General features: G+C 40.9%; 2 protein-coding genes across 7 annotated transcripts in view; one reads left to right on the top strand and one right to left on the bottom strand.

Moving 5' to 3' along the window:
• The window catches only part of HACD4 (3-hydroxyacyl-CoA dehydratase 4), a 22,867-nt gene extending 9,738 nt beyond the window's left edge, over positions 1 to 13,129 (top strand). For 3 of the 6 annotated variants that reach the window (XM_027635205.1, XM_027635206.1, XM_027635207.1), the window contains exons 2-6: positions 2,261 to 2,364; positions 3,222 to 3,349; positions 7,372 to 7,484; positions 9,887 to 9,993; positions 10,727 to 11,345. In XM_027635205.1, the coding sequence (XP_027491006.1) occupies positions 2,268 to 2,364; positions 3,222 to 3,349; positions 7,372 to 7,484; positions 9,887 to 9,993; positions 10,727 to 10,956 (675 nt within the window). In that variant the 5' untranslated portion in view covers positions 2,261 to 2,267 and the 3' untranslated portion in view covers positions 10,957 to 11,345. Of the gene's footprint in view, positions 1 to 2,260; positions 2,365 to 3,221; positions 3,350 to 7,371; positions 7,485 to 9,886; positions 9,994 to 10,726; positions 11,346 to 11,577 lie in introns of those variants that run through there. The other 3 variants (XM_027635208.1, XM_027635209.1, XM_027635210.1) reach the window with 3 other exon arrangements.
• Positions 13,130 to 18,318: 5,189 nt separating this feature from the next.
• Positions 18,319 to 21,877, bottom strand: part of FOCAD (focadhesin) — a 92,327-nt gene continuing 88,768 nt past the window's right edge. Inside the window, exons 42-44 of the mRNA XM_027634639.1 lie at positions 21,394 to 21,645; positions 20,189 to 20,264; positions 18,319 to 18,748 (exon numbers count right to left, since the gene is read on the bottom strand). Coding sequence (XP_027490440.1) covers positions 18,675 to 18,748; positions 20,189 to 20,264; positions 21,394 to 21,645 — 402 coding nt within the window. The 3' untranslated portion in view covers positions 18,319 to 18,674. The remainder of the gene's footprint in view (positions 18,749 to 20,188; positions 20,265 to 21,393; positions 21,646 to 21,877) is intronic.

Here is a 21,877-nt window from a genome sequence, read left to right as displayed (position 1 = left end):
GGGGGGGCGAGTTGAGAGCCCTGTAATGTGTGTGGGATGGCGATACAGAGGAAACATTTTCCCATCCCAAAATGGTGCCTGACGCAACAGTTGTGCCCCAATTGGGACCCCTCACTGCTCCTCCTCCCAAACAACTGATTTTACAATCTCATTTTTCTGTAGCATGCTTAAGATTAACTGCCATGCAATAGCTGCCCAAGACGCTAAAAAGTCATTTGTTTGTATAGCGCTCCATAATTTATGCCCCAGCGTGTCCCACTCATGGTAAGTTATGGTACTGGGCAGCGCATAGTTGGTCTTGGAAATCCATTTAATCAGCGCTTTTAGGGAGTCTTAGACAAAGATGTCTATGGGGTGTCCATGAAAATAAATGAAGCTTTATAAGCGTTTGTAGCTATTGCGCTCTTGCTTTGAAGGCAGCGCTCACATGAGTATTATAAAATAGTTTCAAATCTATACAACTGCTGGCCTACCTAATCCAGTGGGTTCATATCCAGTGTTGAGTTGTAGAGTCTGTTTGGGCGGGAAGCCAAGACCACTTTGTCGCCTGAGCCCGGGACGTGCAGAAAAACTTCTACACAGTAGAAGTTTCACTGAGTTCTTTCTGACAGTGGGCACCAATTAACAGAGTTGATTGCTAGTTGACTCCTCGCTCACTGCTTCTCAGAGAGGGTCCCTGTGGTGTGATCCCCCTTTACCAGGAGGAAAGGACCACGAGGTTTCTTCTCTGGATTCCAGTGGCAAAAAGCAGTTTATTCAAAATCCCATGGGCTTTTAAAGTCTCCAGGGAAGGGTATAGAAAGGGGAATGTGATTGGGCAAGGGTTCAGGGGAAAGGGAGTGGCTTGAGGGCTCTGCTAGCCAGTGGGGGATACAGGAGGACCAAAGTCCAATAACAAACCAGGGATTGGGGAGAGACAGATGAGACAACCAATAATGCTTGTGCAGGGGCGGGGACTGGTTCAGGGAGGGGAGAGAACATGGTGCTGTGCAGGGAGACCATGTAGGTAAAGGAAATTACAGAATTTGGGGCAGAACTGTACAATAAAAATGCAAGTAATCGGGGTCTTTCCACTCCGCTCAATCCCAGAGAGCTGCCGCCATGAGGGACCTGTTCCTATAGGCATTCTTTCCATGACTCATAATCTCTGTATTCTCCCACACAGAGCCTTTGAAGTTTTGCAAAAAGTCAGATTATCCATAAAAATTAGGTTAGAATAGCTCCAAAAGTGCTTCTGTTCCAACAGAAGATTAATTTTATGAAATGCAACTTGAATCCAGCAGTCAGTGGAGTATCTTTGTTTAGTTACTTTTTCCTCTGGAGGCACAAATTTCAGTTTATGGCCACAGCTCACCCTAATGATTGGTGTAAACTCAGAAATTTTTTCTGGGCATATCCTAGGTATCTCTCCCAAAGAGAGCCTTTGATCCATTAGGCAGAGTTCTGTTTACGACCACTGAGAGACAGTTTTCAATGATCTTTTTACATTTCACAGAATCATAGAATGGTTTGGGTTGGAAGTAACATTAAAAATCATCTAGTTCCAGCCCCCCTACCATGGTCAGGGACACTTTCTACTAGACCAGGTTGCTCAGAGCCCCATCCAACCTGCTCTTGAATACTTCCAGGAATAGGGCAGCCACAACTTCTCTGGCCAACCTGTTCCAGTGCCTCAGCACCCTCACAGTAAAGATTTTTTCCCTAATATCTAATCTAAACCTACTTTATTTAAATTTGAAACCATTCCCCCTTGTCCTGTCATTACATATGCTTGTAAATAGTCTCTCTCCACCTTTATTGAGGGCTCCCTTCAGATACTGGAAGCTATCTCTTCTCCAGGCTGAACAATCTCAATTCTATTAATGTTTCCTCATATGAGAGGTGCTCCAGCCCTCTAACAATCTTGGTGATCCTCCTCTGGACTCCAACAGGTCGATGTCCTTCCTGTGCTGGGGATCCCAGAGCTGAATGCAGCACTCCAGGTGGGGTCCCACCAGACCAGAGCAGAGGGGCAGAATCACCTCCCTCAACCTGCTTGCCATGCTGCTTTTGATGAAGCCCAGGATACAACTGGCTTTCTGGGCTGCAAGTGCACGTTGCTGAATCATGTCCAGCCTCTTATCCAGCAGCACCCCCAAGTCCTTCTCAGCAGGGCTCTTCTCAATTTCAGCTCTTTTTCTTTGATTTACTAACATGTCCAAAGAGGGTGCAATTTCTTACAATGTTGTTGTCATACGGTTTATTATTTTCACTTCCACAGCTTTACCATGAACATGTACCTGTTTGTGTATGACTTAATGCAATTCTGTGGACATTCATGGATATTTACAAATATGATCATCAGGTTCATGACATTTGGAACAGGTAGGATTCCTTCTCTATTTTCCTTAAGCATTTTAAGACACAGTGACAGACACAGTGAAATATCAAATGAGAGATTAAGTTAAGATTCTGAGTATGTGACTATAATTCAATTAGGAAAATACTCCATTAAAAAGACTGAACAAATTCCTGGTATCTATGTTCTGTCCCTGTTACATAAGGAATGAAGCTCATTTTGCTAATGGGCTTTAATATTCAGCAGCCTGCTAGTAACATTTGACTTAGACATAGACCTAAATGTGACTAGGTCCAGTCATTATGGCAAACATTAATCTTACTGAAGCCACCAGGAGAGAAGATGTTATTGCATATGACTCTCTATCTCCAAAAACATTACAATGTATTTCTCTCTCTATTGCCTGGAGTTAAGACACAAAAATAGAAAACTAGTGAAGATTTATAATGGTGGACAGTTGTAGGCATATAAAATGCCTCCTTTCTGGTCTACTTGTTTTAGGCAGTGCCCTGCGTACGGATACAGGCAGGAACTCAACATCTCCTCATGTTTAGACATTCCTCATGCATTTGCTCAACATTTCCTCTTATTTAGAAATATCCTAAAGTGGTATCTCTAAACCAACACATCCAGCACAGTGTTTGCCCATGAATAGGGAATTTAATTACTATCTCAGCTCCCTGCCTCTGTATCAGAGCCACACATGGAGCGGACTGCCTCTTCCAATCCCTGAAGCTTGGCTTCTGCTACCCAAAAGTTTGGTACTGTGTGAACTTTACTTCTCTATATCTCCAGTGGTGATAGGGCAAGAGCTAACCCAGCAGTTGCTCCAGACCTTTGCTGTATAACCATCCTCTACTTTTCCTCTTCACTTTGTCTGTAGATTCGTTGGCTGACACATTTTACTCCATAGGACTTGTAATGCGTGTTTGCCAATTGTTATCTATACTGGAGATCCTGCACATCCTCACTGGCATTGACAAAAGCCGTCTCCTCCCCAGGTTTTTGCAGGTAAGACCATTTCTCAAAACTCTCTTCATGGCCTGCACATGTCAGCCATGGCCACCCCTGGGGACAAGCCCAGGCTGAACTATCCTGAATGTTCCACCTGCACCCTTCCTCAGGGAGCCTAGTCTGCTGATAGTTTGCTAACTGCAGGAATTGAGTCCTCAGAACTGGGTTGCTTGGGAAAGGATTTCCCACTGAGGGACAAAATCTCAGGCCACCAGGCATCTGAGAAAGGTTAGGCAGGCCAAGGCCAAGTCACACCATGAAAGAAAATGAGTCCTGTGTGATGGATGTGCTGGGGGAAGGCAAGACAGGGCACAGTTGCAAAGCTGGTGCAAAAGGGATGTCTCTTGGGGCATTTGCAGCTTGAGTTGGAGGAGGACAGGAGAACATGTCTTTGTCACCAAAACAGAAGATAATAAAATATGACAGTCTGGCCAGGGAGTACAGGCAGATGGGACTGGTACCTTACTAAGGAGATAGGAAAGATATAAAAAAAGACTGGTGGTTTGGTGAACAAAACACCAGTTCTTCATCCTATGCAAACAGGATTTGATTTACCAAACCAAAACCAACGTACTACTGTGATAAAACCATTAATTTTAAACTTTAAATATTTAGTAGCACTTTTCTCACTTTCTTTTGTTGTTGTTGTTTTTTTTTTTTAAACATTCACTGAATTGAAGAGCTGTGTAAGGGTTTCAGCTACCAAGTATGATACTGCAATCACAGTCATTAAAAAATGGAAGTGAATGTGCTGTCTGCTCCTGCCCAAACCTCAGCTAGCCAAATTTGCTCTGTTTCATTTACTTGATTCAAAAACACAGGCTGCCTTGTGGAAATTTACGCCCTTCTACAGAACTTGCTGTATTCTGTGAGAGATCAGTGCTGGGAGAGGAAGGAAATTCCAATTTGATTTTAAAGAAGGAAAGAAAACTGAAACGATTGTAATTATGCTTTGTGACATGTTAGCACATATTTTCTTTTTATGAATGTGAAAACATAGGACTTGGGGATTTGCTGGTTTGTTTTTTTTCTAAGCAAGAGAGCAGCAAAAGAGAATCCCATATTTTCATTCATGCGAAGACAGATGATCCATACAGAAAATGATCCATTGCTGAGCAGTAGCATGTGCTTTTTATCTGTGTGTGTATATGTGCGTATACACACACGTGTGTATATTTATATATGCACATGACTCCATGTATATATGTATACAGATACGGTGTGTATAGGGGCACAATATCAACAGACATTTACTGGAATCTGCTTCAAGTAGCTTGTCACTTGCAGAGAAGGTCTCTGATTAACCCCTGCATCTACCTTTGATTTATGCATGCTACATAAAGGTATGAGCTGCGAAAGAGCACAACGTCTTAGAGAATAAAGGCAAGCAGGCAGGCAATCCCCTGATTTATGCAGTAAAAGAGGTAGGATGCCACTGCCTGTCCTCAAGGGGACATTACAATTGCTCTGAGTAGCCAGGTCTGTGTCCTGCCTGCAGACACACTCCAGAGTAAGGCCACATGTCCTTTCTGGTTTCAGTGTCTGGTGGCTGCTTTGTGCATCCCATTGTTTGCCAGATGAGACTGCAGTCTAACGGGAACAGAAGACCCACAGGGGGCACAGCTTTGTATCATGTTCAATTTCCTGCTCTTGCAGGTGCTTAACATAGTTTACTGTCTGATTACCAAGTTCCATCATGTGCAAATAGTAAAGCTGAGTGCCTCCATCACTCCCCTTCCCAAACCTCTGATGAAGGAAATCTGCCTCTTGGGTTTCTGCTTGTGCCCTAATGAGAGAAGGAAATCCACAGCCTCTTCCACTTCCAGATCATGATGCTGAATTGTGGGTCTCCATAGCTACTCTGTCTCACTAGCCAGTGCACATTCTTTTGAAACTGGGGATGGTGACTTCCTGCTGCTTGTCCTTTCTCTCACTGATATGGAATCAGATTCTGATCATTTGACCCATGCTGTTTTCCAGTGCATTTCCACCCAGCTGCTTCTTGAAAAGCAAGTGACCATTTGGAAAATCTTCCAGCTCTGACATCTAAAAACATGTCCATCTTTTCATTATCAGGAAATTATCTTTTCATTATCCTTGGTCTCTAGGACAATTTCCTGTGGCAACTCCCTGAAGTAGCTCTTTATTAACAACATTGCAGAACTCTCTCTCCACATCTCAGTCTGGTGTTAGGGTGAGTAGCAAAATGCCCACATCACCAATGCTGCACTCTTTACCACCCTTCATCTAACAGTTTTATCTCAGGTCTATTTTATCTGTTCTCTCCAGCACACAATTCCATTCAGTGCTCACACTGCTTTTACCTTTGTTTTATTTTCCCTCTTGTGATGGTTGTCCTGCCATGTTTCTCCTACCTCTGTTCTATCTGGTTTCAGATCCTGAATCAGTACTTCCAGTTCCCCCATGTTTTTGTCAGGTTCCTCAGCATCACTGTACAAACACAGGACATATTACCTCTCACTTTCTGTTTCTTGGCCCATATGTACAGAAGTCTGTCAACATCTGACCTTCTTGGAAATCAATTCCTCAGTTAGGGACCTATGGGATCAGCAACACAAGATGACAGTCAGGAGAGCGTTAGAGGCAGCAAAACCATTTTTAGCTGTTGTGGCCCCTCAGTGCTTTCCAAGATGAGGAACTAGATCCCCAGGGGATAGACATGCTTTCTTTCTGTATGAAAAATTGCTCTCACGTAATTTGGCTGAATAGTGAAGTGAAGGCTGCTTTATGCAACAGATGTGGATTGCAAAAAAAAAAAAAAAGTTTGTCCCAAAATGATCCACACAGGAACCCATAAACATTATGTAGCAAAACTACCACACAAATTGGCTAAAAGGCAAAGTTCTTATTTTGTTTAAGGTAGGAGTAAGGTAAAAAGGGGACACCAGTGAAGCATAACTGTGCTTATAAAAATAACCTTGGTAATCCATTTTCATTTCACAACTTTTCAATGACTTGACACCTCAACCTCTGAAATCATTAAACCTAAGGTATCTTATGGAAGACATGGCAGTGGGTAAAAAAACCAATGAAGCCATATTGATTCATACTAACTGATTAGATGCATGTTTTCTTCTTCAACACTTTCAAATACAGTGTAAATCAGAGTGAATTGGTAATGTTCTCGGCGAGCCTGACAAGCAAATTCTTGGCAGTACTAATATATTTACTTTGCAGGGCAGGGCATGGATACTGTTAGGAAACTTTTCCAGGAAAGCTGCAAAAAGACAAACTTGTTTTTAATTTCTTGAGCTTTAGTACCACAAAAGTCTTTATTTTAAGCTGGGGACACTGCCCGTTTAATCCACTTTTATCTCTTCATTTGTAAAGGCATACCTTGTGGGTTGGATAAAGTTCAACCACTAGAAAAATCTTATGACATAAATACTGTGGCAATCATTCATGTAAGCGACAAACTTAAATCCACCTCCCCCAGCCAAGGATAAGATGGAAAGAAAGACAGGAATTCTGCTTTTCCTCCCTTTCTGCAAATCTTACATGACAGAGATGCCTTGAGACACAGATCTCTAAGTTATGGCAAACAGAGCTGGGAGCGTGAGATTAGTACTTTCCGGCACACTACCCCTCCAAGAAGTGCCCTCTGTATCCTACTGCCTCCCACACAGCCTACAAGCAAGGAAGCTCATCTCTGCTGGCCCTCCAGGCACCCGTGTGCAGTGGGAGTAGTCCTTGCTTCCACGACCTCAGCTGGTTCAGCCACAGGTTTCCTTGGCTACAAACCCGAGTCATGCTGGTTGGCAAGCAAACCTCCACACTTACCACGGCAGATCTGTGATGCTGCAGCCAGCAGTCTCCAGTTGCCTGTGCTGAAGGCCAATGGGATCTTGAACAAAAGCAGGCCAGGAAACAAAACATTCACTGCTGAATTTGCGTAAAGGAAACTGGATCCCCCCGTGGCCTCCTATTTTGCCAAAATGGCACAGAAATAACAGCTACAGAAGGTGCTACATGAATTCAAAATTCTCTTTTCTTTTCAGATCACTGAGAGAATAATTGTTTTATTTGTCGTGATCAACAGTCAGGAAGAAGTTCAAGGGAAATACGTCGTGTGTGTTTTATTTTTCCTTTGGAATTTATTAGATGTGGTCAGGTAAGGAGTCAACATCAAAACCATGAGGAGAAAATGGGTTATTCTTGCCACCAGACCCCCCCCCCCTTACTGTGCAGCAGGCTCATTTAATTGTTTCAAAATTGGCAAAGCATATTATCCATTTTAAGTAAAGCTTGAACCTTGTAAGTTACTTACTGTTTTTTATAAAAATCCACATGGTTGAGAGGCAGAGTGATTTAAAAATATAAGACAGAGTAATGCAGTAACATAATGCATTATCATTTGTAGTTCAAAGGCTTTGCCTTTTTTAACAAAAATTTAAAACAGAATCACAACCACCTTCCAAGGAACACCAATTTCCAAAAGTGATTTCCCATCCTGTTGCTTTATTTTTTTGTTTTTATCCACTTTGATCCAAGATTGACAGCACAGTATGGCATAAGCAGAACTTCTTGCTAAAACTAAAAGATTATTCTAGGTTAATTGCACCTGTGCTTTTCAAAGAGCCAAGAGGTCCCATAGCAGAGATGAGCATTTTGGTGTAGTAGGGCATATATCACACTACAAGGACAACAAACATACTTCTCAAATGTAACATAAGCCTCTATGCACCTCAGTTTGTACACTTACAACAGGTAAAACATACAGAATAAAGAAGCATTTTAAGAAGACATACCCCTCACAGTAACCTACGTATGGCAGCAAAATCTTTTTTTCTTCTGCTAAAATAGCTTTCTGCTACTTCGAATATATTGCTTAGGGGACTGACTGAAAAATATGGATTTAGGCAGCAAAGGAAATGCATGTTATAAAAGAGATCTAAAAAAGGAAAGTGTCAGAACTGATAGAGATTTTAAGTCAGCTTCAGAGTATTTGTACTACATGTGTTAATAGATTACTACTTGTATTATTTTCATTATTGCTCCATCCCATTTATTTTTGAAGCTTGTAAAGCTAAAACAGTAGAACTTAATCTGAAATGAAAGGGTTCTGTGCAGCTGGAGAGATGCCAAAATATAAACAGAATTGGCTGTAAAGTCCTGTCAGTGCACAGTAATTCAATCAATGCATCATTAATTTTCTACCATTGCTAAAGAACATGCTCCAGCATCACAGCAGTAATGGCAGTTGCTTAGTAAGCAAAATACTGTAGTCTATAGCAGCAAATGACCAATTCAAATAACATATTACAACTCATATAGGTTTAGAATTATTGCCTGATTTATTTTATAGCATCTGTGTCATATCCTAGTATCTCAAAGAAACATCTATGTCTAAAAGTGCAAAGGGATCTATCCCATCCAACTACTCTTGAAATATTACAAGTTCTTCCACATAGTCTTTCAGGGGCATAAATATCCCTGAAGGACTACTTATTATGCATTATGACTAATGGTGGCCATGAGCAAATTCTGCAAGGTTTTCTATACCTGATCTTTCCTGCTTATAGCATGAACAGCCCATGGAGTTGTATAGAGAGGGAGTAGCTGTGTCCTTTTCCTGTTTTGTATCAGGTTGAGATTCAGCTTTAAAAGCAACAATAATAAAAAATGGAGACAATCCCAAGGTTTCAGAGATCAAACTTGAGAGAAAATGGTACAGTTACAGCCTATCAAACTCTTCTACAGTCCAGGTATGATGCAAAATGAATCAATTAATAAGAAGGGAATATAGAAAGTTTGTTTAATGTTGGTTTCATCTATCACAAAATCTTGGGTAACAGGTTTTCATATCTCTAGCAAGACCACAGCGCAAAAAGCCTTTCAGCTGACCAAAAAAGAGATCAGACCTGTTTCTCAGTGTTTGGAAAGCTGCTGTACCACTTTAAGATCAAACCAGAATTAGCTCATCTTTGGAGACTGAAGTCCTAAGCATTCTGGTCTCCCAGTAACAGCCACAGTAAGAATAAAATGATGAAATACACTGGAGCACAACTGTTTGTTTTTTTGCTCCTACTACCCCTTCTGAGATCTAGCATAGGAGCAGATGTACTACAGAAGGTTAAGTTCCTGCAATTACCTTCCTGTTTAGCCTTCTCCAGCAATGATTTAGCTAGCTCAGCAGTCATAAATTAGCATTTTCTTAGTCCCAAGTGATAGGCATATTCTACCTGCACCTACCCAGATGCAATATCCCCATCTGAAATTTATTTTCTAATGGATCAGTATGAAATCATGATGTTTCTGATGGAGTTGTCTGTCTGGAGGGCTCTATTGCCGTCTGCCTGCTCTGGAGTAGCACCACAGACCCACCTCTCCAAAACAATAAACCATCTACTTTTAGGCTATGGAGCCTTAAAAAAGCCGTTGCTCACTCTGAAATTTACTGAGATAGGCAGCTCCAAGCTCTTCTGCAATTCCTTTGGATTTTTCAATAACATCTCTTTATTCTAAAAGACATCATCATGCCCTCTGAGCTCATCTGCTTTCCTCTTGCTGCAGATACACTTACAACATGTTGGCAAGGATGGGAATATACTACCTACCATTGACATGGCTCAACTTCTCACTGTGCATCCCACTTTATCCCCTTTCAGTTCTGGCTAAAGGTAAGAAGTGGGAAAGGTACCAACAACTTGCTTCCTCAATATTCTTCAATAAAATGTGATCACTTTAACTGCCATTTGCGTTTAAGATAGTTCTTCTTGTGTTGCCAAAGTTTTCATAAATGTTTATGTACCTTCAGATTAACCTGTATGTCACCTCTCTTTCTCTTTTCTGTTCTTTTTTCTTTAATAGGAGCTCTCTGATGTTTGGAGTTTGTGTGTCTGGTGGGGTTTTTGTTTGGTTTTGGATTGTTTTTTAACAATATAGGAAAATGTTCGTTTTTCTGAGAAAAGCAGAAAAATACTCTCGTAAAAGACAAACGGATTCCCCCATTCCAGACTGAGCACATTAGACAGCAAGTTCCAAAGCTGCCTTCTCCCCCACTGAGGTTGACCCTACTGGTTTAGGCCATACTTAGCAGATCATCATACTTACTTCAAGAAAAGTGCCCACTGAGAGCACACTGAAAGCACTGTAACTACAGGATTGACACTGAATAGGAAATACTTGCTAATTCTAGTACTAAGAGCAATTAGCACCTCAGACCTACAAAACTGAACTCAAGGAGAAAATGTTCATATGTGTATTAATATATATGAATGTGAATATATATGTATATTAATGCATAGGTATATACAATACAGCTGTTTGTGCTTTAAAAGTAATTAACTGTTACACAAAGCTTTTTGATGATCTTCCACCTCCTTTTGACTAAGGATTTACCATGTTTTACAGCATTTGCAATTTGTGTATCACTGCCTTATTTTGAATATTTTGGCACATACTCCATCAAGCTACCATTTCCATTCGCCTTCTCAATCTACTTCCCCTATGTTCTGAAAATGTACCTGCTAGTGCTCTTTACAGGTAAGTATCTCATCTTTCAGAAAGCTGGGTGCCAAGGCAACTGGGATGTCTATGGTAACAAAAAATCAAGTCAGTATTGTGCCTTTCACAAACTCTAACTGTCTGCCACATCTTCTGCAGACCACTGCAGGGAAGTGCATCACCACCTGTTTTGATTTCCAGTGTCTTTCAAATACAAGTAATTGAATTTGTAAGATACATTATGTGTGTGAGGCATAAAAATACAAACCAATAAAAATTGTTTCAGTGGTCCTGGCCTTACAGCTACTTAGAGAAGCTTTCTTTTTTGTTTTGTTTTGTTGTTGTGTGTTTTTTTTTTTTTAAATCAATTTCCATTTGATCATACTCTTGTTCTGTGCAACTATTGCTCATTCATTTGTGCTAGCTGGGATGAGAAGTTATATCTAAATTAACACTTTTACCGCTTGATTATTCAAAAGAATGAAAAAACTAGCCGACTCCAAAACCTGCATGTAAATAGACTCCTTCTCCTCCTCATCAAAATACTTTGGACATTACAGACAAGTCTTTGTTCTGTCATTGACTTTAACATGAATTTGAAGGATCTCAACTTTTTGATGCAGTGTTCTGTTCCTAAGTATGTGGAAGGAACTGTGCAAGGTTGCCAGATGAAGGCTCCTACTGCTCCTTCTAAACTTATTGAAGACAGTTTTGGACTCTGTTCCCTTGTTCTTACACCATTTTGTGTTTTGATTCAGGTATGTGCTTTATCATCCAGAACCTCTTCTCCGAGAGAAAGGCACACCTAGGGACAGGCAACATCAAAAACAAAAGAAGCTAAGTCGATATTTTGTTTCGAAATACAAAATATACTCCTAGTGGACTGCTGCATATCATACGTTAAAAAGAAATTAGACAAAGATTTTTCAATGCAACGCTCCTCTTTGCATGTACATCATCTGACTGTGTAGAATTTTCAGAAGGGCAGGTCTCTTGAATGCACCTCAAAAATGGAGCAACTTTGGAAAACTTTTGAAAGTTTTAACTAAAAATTACTGGAGTTTTTGATATTAATATATTTTTTCTAACATATATTAGAGAATTCTGAACAAACTGAAGAGTGCCTCCACTCACAGTCACACCAACAAACCTTATTTCAGTATTAATTCTTACCTCATTGGCAACAAATACTCTGTAATGACAATTACCATTTAATCTGTAAGATTACTTTATATTAGGCCAACATGAATGTGCCTGATATATAAAAGTTAAAAAGGCTAGAACTGGAATCTCTCAAGGAGAAACTAGAACCTTTGCAACCTATGAGACTGACATGCTGATTAGCCCCAGGCACTCACCTTCTGGCCCATTCTTCACTTAACAAAAGAAGATTCCAGTACATGCAGCTAAACCAGAAAGGCAAGTGATCAGGTACTCAACTACTATATATTCAAGGGGATATTTAAGGATCAGAAATAAATACTTATGATCACGTATCTGCCATGACTTGCCTCTCTCCCCTCAATGATTTTCTCCCATGCTGAACAGCAGACAGATGTGTGCAAAAGAAGTGGGATGCAGTCAGGCCAAATACATGTTGCTCTTTAAAGGGAACTGAATGACTACCAAAAACTATGTGCAAAAATTTAGGCATTTTACTCAATTGCATTGCTCCTCATACTTCTGCAGCACTATCTGTGAGAATGCAACTAGATCATTGGCTCTTCAGAGGTTGGGAATTAAGAATACAACAGTAACACAGTGGATTGTACAGGCAAAAGTAGCCAAATAATTCATTTTGGCTGGCAGGGGCTTTTCTGATGTTTTATTTGTATTGATTATCACCTGCATTTCAATAGGTGGGGCAGAAAAGTGAGGCTAACTTTTTGAGCTTGACTGAAAACTGTGGGGAAGGAGGCAAGATAATAGTAGGAGAGAATATAATAAGAAAATAAACACTATCACAATATGCAGAGGCTTTTGTCCATAAGACTTTTTAAACCACGTAGCCTAAGAAGTTCTATAAGGAAACAGGGAAGCTAAACTAATGTGTTATGAAAGGTCACCTACTATACTTTTTATATATTTAATATCTGTGGCAGGCAATGCCTGCAGACTATTGTGACCACTCTATTTGCAAACCATAAGCAACAAGATCATGCATGCAATAGTATAGGGTCAACCCTGGATTCTTTTTTTTCAAAGCACTGGAAACAGACAGGAATTTGGAACTTACTAGACAAACACACAAAAGAAGTACTTCCACTTTGGACTTCTGTCTAATCCAAACTGATTCCAGTGTGAACAACATGAAGAAACATCTAGAACAACTGAATAAGATGACAGTTTTGAAGAGGATAGCCAGAATAAATCCATATGAAACTATATAACTTTGAAACATGGACATTATCTCCCTTGGAAATTAAATCTGTTTGTTATCAAGCTACCTGGAGTTAACATACCCTGTAGGAGGAAACATCACATAAGATATTGTATTGGGTCTACGTGGCAAGGCTTTGGTACTGTAGAAGCTGTAGGAATGGCCTCCATGAGAAGCCATGGGCCTCCCCCATGCCAGAAACAGTTGGCTCTAGCCAGTTCCAAAATTGAGCCACTGCAGGACACTGCTGAGCCAAACAGCAAAAATGGTGGCATCTCTGTCAACGTTTACATAAGAAAAGGTAAAAAAATGTTATGCAGCAGCTGTGAGAAAGAAGAGTAAGAAAAATTGAGAGAAACAGCTCTGCAGACACCAGGGTCAATGGAGAAGGAGAGGAGGAGCTGCTCCAGGCACTGCAGCAGATTCCCCTACAGGTCATGGAAATCATGGTGGACCAGGCTGTCCCTCTGCAGCCCATGCTGAAACACACTATACAGAAGATATCCACACTGCAGCCTGGGGAGGACCCCATGCTAGAGCAGGTGGCTGCACCCTGAAGGAAGCTGCAGCCCATGGAGGGCCCACATAAGAACAAGTTCCTGGTAGGAACTGCGGCCCATTAGAGACCCAGGCTAAAGCAGCCTTTTCCCAATGGATTGTACCCCATGCCAGAGCAGTGCTTGAAGAGCTGCAGCTTGTGAGAAGGAACCATCAAGGTCTGTATCCCATGGGAGGGACCCCATGCTAGAGCAGGGGAACAGCGTGAAGAGAAACAAGCAGCAGAGATGAAGGTTTATGAACGAAGTGCAACTCCCGTTCCCTACCCATCTTGCACTGCCTGGGGAGGGAGGAGGTAGAAGATTCAGGAATGAAAGAGTAAAGCTGACCCTAGGCAGAATGGAGGGGTAAGGAGAAGGCAATTTTAGTTTTGTCTTTCTTAGCATCCTACTCTATTTTTAACTGGCAATAAATTAGTCTTCCACAAGTTGAATCTGGTTTTCTGATAGTGAATGGTAAATGATCTCCCTGTCTTGACCCACGAACTTTCCCCCTGTCCTGTTAAGTTGTTGGAGTGAGAATGGACATCTGGCAGCCAATCTAGGTCAAACCTACCGCAGATTAAACCATGTTTATTGTTTTATGTTAAAAAACCGTTATGTCACTGAGTCTTGCAGCAGTCTAAAAGGCTAGAATAGGAAAAGGATTCTTTGAAATTCACTATGGGGAGGATTCCTGTAGGCATAGGTATGCTTTTGGAAGAATTCATCAGGGGAAACTAGAACTTGCTGTTCCACTTAGGAAGCTTTTCTCCCTATCCCTTCTGCATTTCAGAGAAAGCTGCAGGGAGAGCTGTGAGTAAGCTCTCTCTGGAATGCAGGAGAGATTAAGTTCACAGACATGTACAGGGCCTCCTTGGGCCAGAAATGGTGGGGGAGGAGAAAGAGAGGATAAAAAAAGCCCTGGAAGAGCAGGGGAGCCTTTTTTCTGAGGCCCAGTGCTGTCCTGCAGCACTGTGAGGTTTTTGTAAGTTTTTAGCGTCCTTGTCTTTGAAATAAACCTTTCTGAATCCTTTCCACTGCCTTGGCATTTTTGGGTAAAGTATCTGCATACCTTACAACCCCCAAACCCAAACTGCAAGAAAAAGGCATGAACCTAATGTCAGAAGACTTCCCCACCTCCTTCTGGTACAGAGGTAAATTGAGGCAGGCAATTGGGAGATCCAGGCAGTCAGACTTCCATGTGCGATGACAGCAGGCCACTGTACCTTCAGCTCCAATGCCTCACCTGAGTTTCTGGGAAAGCTCTGTTTTGGGCAGGCAAAAAGATGTTTAAGACAATGGCTTTTATGACAAAGAGTTGTACTTCAATGACTGTAGCCTGTTAGAGAGGGATGGGATCCACCTGTCTAAAAATGGCAAGAGAATCTTTGGTAGCTTATGCCATTATGTTCTCCTGGGGTGTAGGCATGGCAGGATGGGTCAACATGGGGGAGAACAGTGGATGTTGTCTACCTTGACTTCAGTAAGGCTTTTGACATCGTCGTAGGTAAGCTCAGGACATGTGTTAGATAAATGGACAGTGAGGTGGACAAAGAACTAGCAAAGCTCAGAGGGTTGTGTTCAGTGAAACAGAATCTGGTTGGAAGCCTGTAGTCAGTGGTATTTCCAGGCATCAGTACTGGATCCAGTCTTAATTAAATTTGTTTACCAACAACCTGGATGAAGGCATCAAATGCACCCTTCAGCAAGTTTGCTGATAATACAAAGCTGGTGGGAGTGGCTGATAAACCTGGAAGCTGTGCTGCTATTCAGCAGAACCTTGATAGGCTGGAGAGCTGGGCAGAGAGAAACCTAATGTGGTTCAACAAGGGCAAGTGTAAGGTCCTGCACCTGGGGAGGAATAACCCCAAGTACCAGTACAGGCTGGGGGCTAAACTACTAGAGAGTAGCTCTGCAGAGAAAGACTTGGGAGTCTTAGTGGATGACAAGTTAAACGTCAGCCAGCAGTGAGTTCTTGTGGCCAGGAGGGCCAATGGTATCGTGGGGTGCACTGGGAAGAGTGTGGTCAGCAGGTCGAGGGAGGTGATCCTGCCCTCTACTTGGCCCTCCATACTAGAGTTATACAATTGTTCCCTTGTTGGCATAATATGTTTTATTATGAGAACGTGTGATTCCCTTCTCTGTCCCCCTGTTACCTCTTCTCCTGTTGGTTCTATGTAAACCCTTTCCTTATTTGTCCGACCCTGCTGCATCGCAGTACTCCCCATAGATGGTTTTTCATTTGTCCATGTTTAGATAAGTTCCGCCCCTTGTTACTGTGATTGGCTGCTCCTTGAATACTTCTCCCAGTCTCCACCCTTTGTTCTAGCGAGTTCCCTGCTCTCCCTTTATAAGCCGGTGTCCATGTCCAATAAATGGCCATTTTGTTTCAGACTGTGACTTGCATGCAGAGTGGTCCTTCTGGGTCTTGCTTAAGTGGGGGTTATAGCTCTCCCCCTGTCAGACAAGGGCTACTGATCCAGAGATTTCTCCTCATTGTCTATAGATTAAATAATCAGTGCTGGCGTCATGGATGACTGAACAACAGCAGACAACCACAATGACATCTGCTTTGTTTTTCATCCCCCTAATTCTCACCCAGAGGCCTTCAACCTTAACTGTAAGGACTGTACAGTCAAACCTGTTCCTCATACACAGTGCAACTCCTTTGCCTCATCTGACCTGCCTACCCCTCCTTAACAGCTCATAGCCCTGCATCCCAGCACTCCAGTCATGGGACTCATTCTACCAAGTCTCACTAATCCCAATGATATCTCAGGTCTGGGAACTGGCTAATGCTTCCAGTTCATCCTGTTTACTTCTTATATTGCGTGCTTTGGTGTACAAGAATTACAATTTGGTGTACAAGAGTTTAGAATGCTTCTAAACTCTCAGTGCTCTCTGCAGCTGTGTTAGCATTGCCACCCTCAGGCCATGCCATGCCATCCCTTGGCTTACATTTTTTACTACACATGAGTAGAAATTCATTTAATTTAGATGTTTATATACTGCTCCACTATGCAAACTAAAACACAGCAAGTAGGCATCACCCAGTGGTTCCCTTTAAAAAACCCAAAAATTTCATCTGAATTAAAATGCTACTACACATGCAAACTAAGATAAGTAAAGGTGTAAGTTAGCTTGAAACAGTACATTAGAGATGGCACTATTAAAATGTGACATATTTGGCTTTGTTAGATGTTACTTAGAAGTATACACACAAATAGAAACGTCATCAGCTAAGATACTGACTCAGTGACAACTGTTTTCAGTCAGTCATTCTGCACATTTACCTTTAGATAGTCTTCTCCGTATACAGCTGCATATGTAGCATGAAATTACAATTAATTATACACTATTTTGGAAACACAAACAAATACTGCACTAATCCTCAACACACCCAGTCACTGAAGAAACATCCAATCACTGTGGGAAGCCCACTGCCATCCCACAGTAGCCTTGTTGGATGAGAAACAACCCCCCCGCCCCTGCCAAGAATCAGAGAATCAAAGCATATTTTGAGCTGAAAGGGATCCACAAGGATCCCTAAGTCCAGCTCCTGTACCTGCACAAGACAACCCCAAGAGTCACACCATGTGCCTGAGATCATTGTTCAAACAATTCCTGAACTCTGTCAGGCTTGGTGCTGTGACCACTTCTGGGTGAAGAACCTTTCTCTAATATCCAACCTACACCTCCACTGACACAACTTCAGGCCATTCCCTCATGTCCTGTCACTGGTCACCACACAAAGAGATCAGTGTCTGCCCCTCCTCTCCCTCTCATGAGGAAGTTGGGACTGCAATGAGGTCTCCCCTCAGACTTCTCTTCTACAGGCTGAACAGACCAAGTGACCAATAAGTCCGAGGAGAATTTCTTTCAGAGATGAAATGCTACCAATCCTGAAAATAAGAGAATTCCTGCAATGGGGTGTGTCTTCTAGATGTAGGGTGGTGACATTTCCTTCAAGCTGATCAAAATCAAAATTCTGTCACTAGTACTGTTTCAAAAGACATTAAGGAACAGTGCCCAAGCAATTATATTGAGTTAATTTTTGTCTACTCCAGCAAGGAGGATTGCTAAATACAAACCCTCTTTAAGATCTGTCTTAGTGAGACTGCAAAGTAGCAAAGTTCTCTATTCCTTCAGAAAGAGAAAAGTATTAAATAAGAAAAATAGCACAAGCTAATCTATTTAAGATGGTAAAGGTGGAAAAGAATTGCTGTATTGTCCCTTTTTCCTAGAGGCAGAGAGGAATTCTTTTTATGTACAAAGAAGAGTAAAGGAGACAAAACTAGTAATAAGTGGAAAGAAAATTGCAGCTGTCTTGGAGCTGTGGATTTAATAGCCATCAGATCATTGACTTATTTCGGTGATCTTTATAAAACCACTGCAATATTGACAGACACACCACCCCTTTCAGAAACGCTGCTCACACTATATATGTGTTGTCACTGTTGCACAAGAACATAGTGTTATTTCTAAAAAAAAAGGATTATCAGTTAAAAAGTAATGCTCATTCAGAAGTCTGTTACACTAAAACACATTTTAGTAAATAAGCTACATCCAAACAAATTTCACAAGTTTGTTTTATTTCCATCTATTCCTACATAGCTTCCATGAACTAAAGGATATTCCACTCCAGCTTGCAAGGTTCCCAGATGTCACTCAACTCAATTGAAACTCAACTGAATGTGTCTTTCTCATTTATATTCAGTATGTTTGAAGAAGAACACCAACCCATCAGTTAAAAACAAAATATTTGTTTTCATCTTAGGAGTCTTTATAAGGAGGCAAAAGGGTAAAATAAAACAATTCAAAACCCTCTGATAGGAAACGTCTTTGGAATTTGGTTTATTGATACCTGAGTCATAATATTATGTTTTCAAGGATGAACAGTTTTCTTCATTGGATAAGATACGGTGTGCACTGTATCTTACCACCCATACGCTTTAGTCCATACTGCTTTCTTCTTGAACTCTGCAAGAGATCTCAAGGACAGAAGTGTAACTGTGAAGACAGGAAAAAATTAAATTAATTTTGTAGTCCAGACTGGAAAAGATGTGAGTGTATTCTCCCTACTAATTTTACTAACACAGGTATGGGTTTAATTCTCCTTTTACTCACTCTTTTCATGACTCTTCCACTTTTTAGTATGACTTTTTAGTATTACTGCCACTGTTTGCAAGGTACACTAGTCTCTACATCCCTCTGAAATGTGATGTTGTACTAGGCATTTCCTATGCCATAAATGGCATGTCTCCTACTGAAATGACATCACATCACCTAATAATTAGTCTATCACTTAGGCACATAGATCAATCACACTGCAGAAAATCTGAATGCAATGAGCAGTTATTCAAGAGGGGAGATAGGAGGCACTGGGAACAAGAGAAGCACAAAGTCGAAACTCTGTGCAACTCACTGATTCCTTAATTCAATTTGTAAATATATATGTTTATACAAAATCCAGTAGCCAAATTAGTCACAGTCTAGTTATTCAGAAGGGAGTTTCATGTTCTAGCACATAAAAGCAAAAAACCAATGCAAAGTTCAAGGGGAACAATGACTTACTCAATCAGGGCATACTGAGAATATACTGTGTTTATCAGAATCCTCTGATATACAGAGGAGATTCGCCAATAGCCCTTGGCATTGCTTCTGGTGGAGATCAGCAGACACAACAGGAAAATTTATCAGAGTGACTGAAGACTGCAGACCCTCAAAACAAGGCTAACTGTCCTAGTAATGAAAAGAACTTATATATGGATTTCAAGAAGCCTTGTTTAGGTTCAAAAAATCAGGTGATCCAAAGGAGGTGGCTTGTGTTAATGGCAGGAAGCACAAGGGCACTTACTTCACTTGGAAGTATTTGTAGCATCCTCTTAAAATGACTTGCACTGATTGTATTCACAATCTTACATATGTAGGTGAGCAATGGGATTCATGTTAGGGCCACAAGCTCCTACTGCAATTCAAAATATCATTTACTTTCCATCTTTATTTTCAGATATCTTTTCAGCAACACTCGCTCCTCTTTCCTTTTTTTTCAGACCACTTCACTAGGTTGTCATTGTCCATCTCCTATCCCTTCCCTACAGTGCAATCTTCAGTTGCACCTAAGTTGTGTGATTTCTCTTCTAGTATTGGAGAGTTTCCGAACAGTATGTTGCATTTTATTTCTAACGGTAACTTCAAAAACAACGGACAGATCCATCACTGAAATAAGCCTGTAGGACTAGATGTACCTTTAGGTCCTTTGGATCCTCAGTGCTACATAGTAAGCAGATGAGACAGCAAATATAAGAAGGTATTACAGACAAGAATATTAACTTACCTGTGACAGTTTTCTTAAAGACAAAATACAGCTCATCTCACTCCTTTTAACAACTGCATTTTGATCTGTCCTGATAGTTTCAAAAAATAAGGACCCAGTTAAAAGTATCTTACCTTTCAGCAGGTCCATGGAAGACTTTGATAATGCTTCTTTAGGACTTTCCATCATATTGATCAGCCAGTCAATAAACTAAAGATTTAAATATGAAGAAAAGTCTGAATTAAAAGAGCCTCTGTATCAAAACATGATAAATTCTTTTCAGTTTGACAAGCAACATCTGATTGCTGCTAAATTCAATTATCTAATCAGAGGCAGTGGCCAATGAAGCGTCTGCCCAGAGTATCCAAATGCCCTGGAGTACATCTCACTGTCAGGGCAATTTTTCCCACAGCTGGATCTGAAACTCCCTTTGTTCCGTCTCATTTTCTCAGCAATAATTCTTTGCAATGAAGAAGGCACAGTAAACAGTTTGCCACCATCTTGCCTGTTCATGCCTTTAACCTAATAATATGATTCTTTCTTCTTAGTCTCTTGTCCAAATGTTCTACTGCAAATCCCTCAGAACTCTTATTGCCTTTGTTCCTCTTTTGACCTCTCTCATTTTTTGCTACTTTTCTCTGGCAATGTGAGGTGTCTGGAGGACAATACAGTATTTCAAACTTATAAGGGTGATTTTCAGGGCAAGACCTCAAATTCTTCCTTAAAGCCTAATTAGGCCCTGCATTTCTCCCACATTCTGAATTCTGACTTCAGTGGTAGCTCTGAGCACAAGAACCTCCTCAGAGGAATGAGTTCATAACAGATTCTGGTTTGCACAAAACAGCTAACTATTAATCTAAAGGTTTATAACAGTATTTCCCCATATATCAACTAGATGCAATCTACAGTAGGTCTGACAAATTAGGCACAATTTTCCACACTTATTTTCAACTCATACTTGAAAACAAATAATACAAACTACAAAGAAGACCTTTGATTGCCCTAAATTGATACTGTTGCATGTCCAGCTGTTGCAGGGGGTCTGTTTTTCAGTGTTTGTAAGACTGACTTGCTACCAGCAGCTCCAAACTCTCCTATCATGACTGTACCTTCTAAAGAGTTTAATTCCCATCTTTGGAATTATGGTTTTCTTTGCAGTCCTCCCATTTTACTTCAGCAACTACATTCATATCTGATTAAAAATAAAGATAAGTGATATAATAATTCATATGCAGTAAATGTAGAGGAAATAACTGCTCTACCTAAGACCCAAGATGACTACTAAAAATGGGGTGCTTTCTGACTCTTGTAAAATGCTTACCACTACACACAATTTTACCTTCTGGGTTTGTTCTTTCCAAGGCTCTTTAGCCAGCAAAAGGGAAATGCTGCTTGGAAGGAGAGTGAGAGCTTCTTGCACAGCAAGCTTGTCAGTTGGGTGCTTGCCAATGTGATCCTCAGATAACTGCGGTAATATCGTGTGGTGCTTCCATGGTGACCAGTCAGCACTGAGGCCAAGCAGTAATGGTGCACCATGGTCAGCCCAGGCCACCACAGAAGCCACAAACAGCCACAGGAGAAAATCTATGCACTAAACAGGAAAAAGGCAAAAATGCACTTTTATTAAATGAATAATTCAAAGGGGGGGGAAAAGCCCAATTAAAAAAAAACCATAAAAACAACAACAAAAAAATCCACCCAAGAAAGAAACCAACCCCAAAACCAAAATCCAGATAGTGACTTGCTCTTCAAAACAATCATCTGAAAATTCAGCTAAAACTCAAAATGCAAGAACAAAAAAGTGCTTAATATTCTTCCATGCT

This window comes from Corapipo altera, unplaced genomic scaffold (genome assembly GCF_003945725.1).
Source record: "Corapipo altera isolate COAL_440 unplaced genomic scaffold, ASM394572v1 61411, whole genome shotgun sequence".
NCBI lineage: Eukaryota > Metazoa > Chordata > Aves > Passeriformes > Pipridae > Corapipo > Corapipo altera.
The sequence above is the reverse complement of the archived record's forward strand: the minus strand, read 5'-3'. Positions and strand labels throughout refer to the sequence as shown.